At 41.8% G+C, this 7,275-nt stretch overlaps 1 protein-coding gene across 4 annotated transcripts in view; it reads left to right on the plus strand.

Annotated features, from left to right (window-relative positions):
- Window positions 1-4,894, plus strand: part of DHRS3 (dehydrogenase/reductase 3) — a 111,816-nt gene extending 106,922 nt beyond the window's left edge. For all 4 annotated transcript variants that reach the window (XM_077250271.1, XM_077250274.1, XM_077250273.1 and 1 more), the window contains 5 exons: window positions 135-278; window positions 1,228-1,347; window positions 2,011-2,249; window positions 2,826-2,951; window positions 3,904-4,894. In XM_077250271.1, the coding sequence (XP_077106386.1) occupies window positions 135-278; window positions 1,228-1,347; window positions 2,011-2,249; window positions 2,826-2,951; window positions 3,904-3,988 (714 nt within the window). In that variant the 3' untranslated portion in view covers window positions 3,989-4,894. The remainder of the gene's footprint in view (window positions 1-134; window positions 279-1,227; window positions 1,348-2,010; window positions 2,250-2,825; window positions 2,952-3,903) is intronic.
- The last annotated feature ends 2,381 nt before the right edge of the window (window positions 4,895-7,275 follow it).

Genomic DNA, 7,275 nt, shown 5'->3' on the forward strand with positions numbered 1-7,275 from the left:
TCTCAGACATAGTTCTTAACATAAGTCCTTTATTATACTGAAGTCCCTGTACAAAATTGAGATGTAATTCTTTAAATTCTTGAAATATATAATTAATGATTTGTTGTTGTTTTTTTTTTTTTTTATCTTTGCAGATAATTTTATGGGGAAGAACTGAAAAATGCCTCAAGGAAACTGCTGAAGAAATTAAGCAGATGGGGACCGAATGCCATTATTTTATTTGCGATGTTGGCAACAGAGAAGAAGTTTACCAACAAGCAAAAGCAGTCAGGGAAAAGGTAAGACCTAGAAATGAGCAAATAAATTTGAGTGAAATTGAATGCTACTCGAATTTCACAAAATTCCGCATTTGCCAAAATTTGCAAAAAAAATTTTGTAATTCACTTCTGTGTGGATTCAGCAAAAGATTAGACGTGATTTCTCTACACCTAAAAGGTCATCAAATTGTTAAACAAAAAAATATCCTTACACTCTCCTCCGGCCCATCTGCTCCTCACCCATCACCTCTCCAGTCTGGCTTTGAATTTCCGTAGACTTTGGCTTCCGGGTTTGATTAGGCCTGAGAGCGATCGGTTCATGCACTCATGAGGTCAAGGCGCACATTTTACACCTGACCCTTGGGGCGCGCTTGCACTGAAATATATAAGACCTGCTCGGACCAAATGTGAGAGACCTGGGAAATTTGAGTCTAGATGCATTGAAGACTGGATAGGTGACGGAGGAGCGGAAAGGCTGGAGATGTGAGCGATGAGGCGAGTATAAGGATTTATCTTACTTTTTTACATATTATATTTATTACGTTCTGATGTCTGCAGAGACCCCAGAGTACAATAAGGGGCACTAAATTCGAAATAGAATTTCCTGGAAAAATCCATGCAAACTAGCAAATTCGAATTTTGCCAAATCTGCTCATCTCTTGGAAGGTCACAGCCAAGACCACTGTGCAAACAGGGGCAGTGCTGAATGGGATATTACTTGCTGCTCTACCCTATTGATATATCACTAAGGGTATAACCATAGTGGGGGTCCGTGAAACGTTACATAGACCTGTGATGGTTGGGGGCCATGTTTGAGATTTTGCATTGGAGCCTATGAGCTTCGAGTTTGACCACTGTATATTACTCTTCACAGTGTATGTAATTTGACTTGGTTTATCCCATGCAATGATATATTCTATTGATCTGTATTTTATACACTTTTTTTTTCTTTTTTTTTTCTTTCTTTCAGGTTGGCGATGTCACCATTTTAGTAAATAATGCTGCTGTGGTTCATGGGAAGAGCCTAATGGACAGCGATGACGATGCTCTTCTTAAGTCCCAACACATAAACACTTTAGGACAGTTTTGGGTGAGTTATTTTTTTTCATCACCTCTGTTATTAAAACCCTTCCCTTACTGAATTATTACACGCACCCTTAAAAAAACCATACAGGTTGTCCATTTAAGCATTGGAGTACTTTTCTAGTATTACTCGCATAGTCAGACCCCTGTGCCAGCAAGCTGAAAGATATAAAGGAGTTTCAAGCCTGGAAAGGAGGGAGGAGAGGGAAGACTGATCGGTGTGTATGCTTGTGTACAAGTTCGATGACTAATTAGCCTTAAAAATGGCTGACAATGGACCCAACTTTGTGTCTATTCTTAGAGTAGGAGGAACACTGTAAAGCGTAAAGATCAAAGAACAGATTTCTTTCAGTGCTCCACCAGTTAAAAATTGGTTTACATCCATCACCAAAATTGTTCACTTTCCAGCAGTTGCATCAAGTTACTCACCCTGGTGCAGTTTAGCACCCAACAGAAATTGAGCACCCTTAAGACATATCCAAGACTCTATGATCCCAACATTTCAGCTTGGATGAATATGGGGCTCTACTGATTCATGCCTGTAGATTAGTGAGGCGTCTGGGTTTTGCACCCAGGTCACAAATTTTTACCCATCTGTAGCTTGCCTGCAATATCCGTGTGCCCACTGCGTACAACCTGATCTTACACCGATGTTTTTGTCTTGTTGCAGACTACTAAGGCTTTTCTGCCGCGTATGTTGGAATTGCAGAATGGACACATTGTCTGTATAAACTCAGTGCTGGCCTTATCGGCAATCCCCGGTGCCATTGACTACTGCACTTCTAAAGCCTCCTCCTTTGCCTTTATGGAAAGCCTGACCTTGGGACTTCTAGACTGCCCGGGAGTCAACGCCACAACAGTATTACCCTTTCATACGAACACCGAGATGTTTCAAGGAATGAGAGTCAGGTTTGTGAAGATTACCGTACATATTGTATCTACTTTAGTGGCTTCACCGTTTCGTACCAACGTTCTCCTTGGCTTTGGGAGCAGCTGACACCTTGATATTAGAGACACAAATGAGATGAATAAATTAGACTTGTTCTGGGTGGCCACTGGTCACCTTTTAGCATCCTGTAGTGGAGTAGTAACCTTTTAGTACAACAAAAAATGGTTACATTACAAATTTAGCCTTGCTACACCATCAATAGCTTTTCTTGGAGATTCCGAATTGATTCGGTTTCTGGAAAGTGATACAAAGACACTTGAGATCCCACCTAAGAAAAGTTGGGTCCCATCCAGAATAATCATCATGAATCCGTGAAACGATACGTGAGCCCTGTTCATTCCTTTGATTTGGGGCACAGGGTAGACGCCCAGTAAGTGTCAATATGGAAAGTGACAGTTAACCCCCCCCCCTGAAAAATGCCCTCGTCCTCTAGATCCTCTCGGCCATTTGATCTCCAGGAAGGTTCTTGTTGTTTGTATCTTAAAATATGAAATTAAATCAGTTTTTTTTTTTTCTGGTCTTTTTTTTTCTTCCAGGTTTCCAAATTTATTTCCTCCTTTAAAGCCAGAAACTGTAGCAAAGAGGACGGTGGAAGCCGTGCAGAAGAATCACGCCTTGTTACTGCTCCCCTGGACCATGCACCTGCTTGTCATCTTAAAAAGGTAAGGAGACCACTCCTCTCATATGAAGATGATGATGGGATCTTAAGAGTTTAGTGTATAAAAAGCCTGGAAGAGTAGGCAATGTCAGCAAATGCCATCAAATGGGGTGTAAAAGAAAGAAAACCGCGGGAAGCATAGGACGACTCAGTCCTGTGCTACGTCTCCATTTTACTATTATATTTCCGCTGCCACGAGCCACTAACTCAGGGGCAGCAGCTGCTTTCACAGCCATGGAGTTTATTGTTGGCTGTAGAATGAGTTAACTGAAAACCCTTCAGTGAGTTCTTACTACATGAAATCGTCCAATTTCTAAGTAATTCCTAGCTGATTTATGACCACAAGAACGTTGACAGATATTATTCCACTTCATCCATCTCACAGCCAATTCAGGTTACCTCTTGCAGCTTTATTTAGAAAATTAATGCCAATTTTATATATCTGCCAGTAAATTGATATTGGGGGTTGGTGATCTGGACCTTGTTGTTCATTCACCTAAAAGTTAAGTTGAACTTTGCGCTCAAAAATTAGCTGAGAAGAGCTCAGGAGAAGGAAGACATAGACTAATACAGTGTGACAAACTCTCCCATCAGAATGAGCTCACTGTCAGATTCTCAGTTCACTCATTCTGCAGCCACTAACAATGATTTTTAAGTAAAAAAGAAAAGGTTTTAATGTCTTTTGAAGGTAATTTTTGATGGATCCTTTATACTCGCTGCTCTTTCTTCCATTACCATGCCTCTTTCTGTTTTCTTCCCCCTTTATTGCATGTTCTTAAGTTCTTGCAAAAGCCTCTTTCATCATGGCGTGTTCTCGTCATCTTCTTCCTGTCAGCAGTAAGACCAGTAGCATTTCCTTCCCCTTTTGTAGATGTGAAGCCACAGGCAGCTTCAGTTCCCCGTCCTTTCTTCTCCTCCAGACATGATACCCTGTGTTTATCTTGTGTTTTCTGCAGCATTCTTCCCCAGTCAGCACTTGAAGAAATCCACAGGTTTTCTGGATCTTATACTTGCATGAACACTTTCAAAGGGAGGACATAGATCGAGCCGAAGAATGGAGGACTAGTTAATGCAGCGGAAGTGGAGACCCTTCCCCATAAACCATCCTGACCATGGTTGTGACATATTGGTTCTTCGGTTCTACAAAGGCTTCTGAAGCAACATTGATCTTCCAGATCATGGACCTTGCGGCGCGGCCTGTGTTCAGGCCCCGCTGAACTGTAAAGAATCTAGAGGTTGAAGGCCGATTTTTGTGTTGTTTTTTTTTGTGTGTGTGGGGGGGGTTTTGTTTTTTTTTTTGGATTTTTAATTTTTTTTTTATAGAATTTTATGATTAAGTCGGCCGTTGGTGTAACTATTTACACGTCTGTTTTAATGTTTTACTTGGATTATTCTACTGGTCACTTGTAATCTTGTCTTGACTAAAGTCCTAAGAAAATGAGCCCATGGATTATTTTTCCAACATTTTTTTTCTTTGCTTCTCTTAAGGGATATAAAAATAAAAACCAGATTAAAAAAAGTAAAAATGTACAAAAATGTCACCTACTGAAAATAAGCCCCATTCACATTAATAGGATTATTTTTGGGGAAACTACAAGTCCTATTCAGATAAACAGAAAAAGTTGCAGAATTTTCTGCAACAAACTGGCTGTGTGTAAATATGCCCAATGGGGTGGGTTGTTTTTGTTGTTTTTTTCTTTTTTTGCGGTGGTGTGTTTTTGTTTTTAGGCTAAATCAGTATTCCCTTAAGGTTTTTTTTTTTTTTTTTATTTTAATCTGTTTTCTTTAAAATATTTTTGTGTTTTTGTTCCCTTTCTAGTCTGTATCCTTAATATTTTCCATTTAGAATGTTCGTTTATTTTATTTATTTCTTTTCGTTTAGTCATTAAAAAAAAGCAATGCCCTTTTGTAATTCACATTAAAATCAAGTAGTTTTTTTTTTTTTTTTTTTTAATAAGAACTAAACTTCATGAGGTTTAAAATCTTAGGGAGAGTCATTTTAAGGGCTTGAAGAAAAAAAATCAGGTTATGTACAGATTTGTTTGTTTTTAAGACATATTTAAAAATGGCAAGAAGGAGCCTTTTGTCCGTGCTTTGACTGTTATGTAGACCTAAATCCAAAATGTCAAAAAATACAATAAATCTTTAGCAATGTACACAACGTTTTCACCAGAGCAGCACAAGTGCCACAGTCTATTGTTTTAGTAACGTGTTTGTTAAAATACTGAAATTTAAAATATTAAAAAAAAAAAAAAATATTCATAATGTGGAGTCTTTATATATAATGTAGGAAATACTAGATAGAAACTTTTTTTGTGTGTATATATTATTTTAGATATATTATTATATATTTACATATTATAATACATTTTATGGTTTGTGGATGTACTGTGATTTTCGGACCATCCTTGAGCAGCCTCATTCACGTGCATACATACACATATACATAAGGGCTGTCCCACACGTCCAGATAATTCCGGTACCGGAATAAATCGGTACCGGAGTTATCCGTGTCCGTGTGCCTGGGAACTCATGTAGGCCATACGTGCGGCACACGGAGCGTGTGGTACCCACGCGTGTGGTACCCTGCATCGTGCTGAAGCCGCGATTCATATGTTCCCTGCAGCAGCGTTTGCTGCAGAGAAAATATGAATAATAGTGTTTAAAATAAAGATCTATGTGTCCGCCGCCCTCCCACCCCCTGTGCGCCCCCCGCTGTTCAGAAAATACTTACCCGCCTCCCTCGCTGCTTCCTGGTCTGGCCGCGGCTTCTAGTGTATGCGGTCACGTGGGGCCGATCATTTACAGTCATGAATATGTGGCTCCACCTCCCATAGGGGCGGAGCCGACTATTCATGATTGTAAATGAGCGGCCCCACGTGACCGCATACAGTAGGAGGCGCGGGGCAGAGAGGAAGGAGTGACAGCCAACGTGGGAGCGGGTGAGTATTTTCTGAACAGCGGGGGGGCGCACAGGGGGTGGGGGGGCGGCGGACACATAGATCTTTATTTTAAACACTATTATTCATATTTTCTCTGCAGCAAACGCTGCTGCAGGGAACATATGAATCGCGGCTTCAGCACCATGTGGGGGGGACAGCGCTTACTGTAGCGCTGTCTCCTGCACGCGCACGGACCCCAGACGGAGAACGTCCGTGTGAGGTCCGTGTTTTACACGGACACATTGACTTTAATGGGTCCGTGTAATACGTGCGCTCCCACGAACACTGACATGTCTCCGTGTTTGGCACACGGAGACACGGTCCGCAAAAAATCAATGACATCTGAACAGATGCATTGATTTTTATGGGTCTACGTGTGTCAGTGGCTCCGGTACGTGAGGAAACTGTCACCTCACGTACCGGAGCCACTGACGTGTGAAACCGGCCTAACATTGTACCTGCCAAGTAGCGGTGCAAAGGCTTCTCTCGGGGAGAACAAAAGGATCAGCAGTCTGAGACCGGTCACTGAGACCCTTATCCACGCCTGATAATCATCAGATGGTGGCCCCCATAGTTTTTACACTGTCGACAGAACCCATCAATGTTGATAAGTTCAGCCGACGTTGGTCCCGTGTACGGGGTTTACACAATGGAGTTTTATTGGCCGGAGCAGATTTGTCTCCTCCATACATCTGTGACATGGTCTCCCGGAACTTACCCACACGCAACCTTCGATCCTCTCAAGACCTCCTTCTCTACTCCCCGCTCATCTCTTCTTCCCACAACCGCATCTAAGACTTCTCCTGTGCTTCCCCCATACTCTGGAACTCTCTACCCCAACACATCAGACTCTTGCCTACCATAGAAACCTTCAAAAAGAACCTGAAGAATCACCTCTTCCGACAAGCCTACAGCCTGCAGTGATCCGCAACCTACTGAACCGCAACACAACTAGCTCTACCCTCTCCTAGTGTATCCTCACCCATCCCCTGCAGACTGAGCCCTCGCAGGCAGGGTCCTCCCTCCTTCTGTAGCTGTTAGTGTCTTGTATTGCTCATGTTTATTGTGCTTGTCTATATTTGCCCCTTTCACATGTAAAGCGCCATGGAATAAATGGCACTATATAAATGTATAATAATCAGTAATGCATGTACACAGTGACTGCACCAGCAGAATAGTGAGTGCAGCTCTGGAGTATAATACAGGGTGTAACTCAGGATCAGTACAGGATCAGTAATGTAGTGTATGTATACAGTGACTGCACCAGCAGAATAGTGAGTGCAGCTCTGCAGTATAATACAGGATGTAACTCAGGATCAGTACAGGATCAGTAATGTATGTGCACAGTGACTGCACCAGCAGAATAGTGAGTGCAGCTCTGGAGTA

Source organism: Ranitomeya variabilis, chromosome 4 (genome assembly GCF_051348905.1).
Source record: "Ranitomeya variabilis isolate aRanVar5 chromosome 4, aRanVar5.hap1, whole genome shotgun sequence".
Lineage (NCBI taxonomy): Eukaryota > Metazoa > Chordata > Amphibia > Anura > Dendrobatidae > Ranitomeya > Ranitomeya variabilis.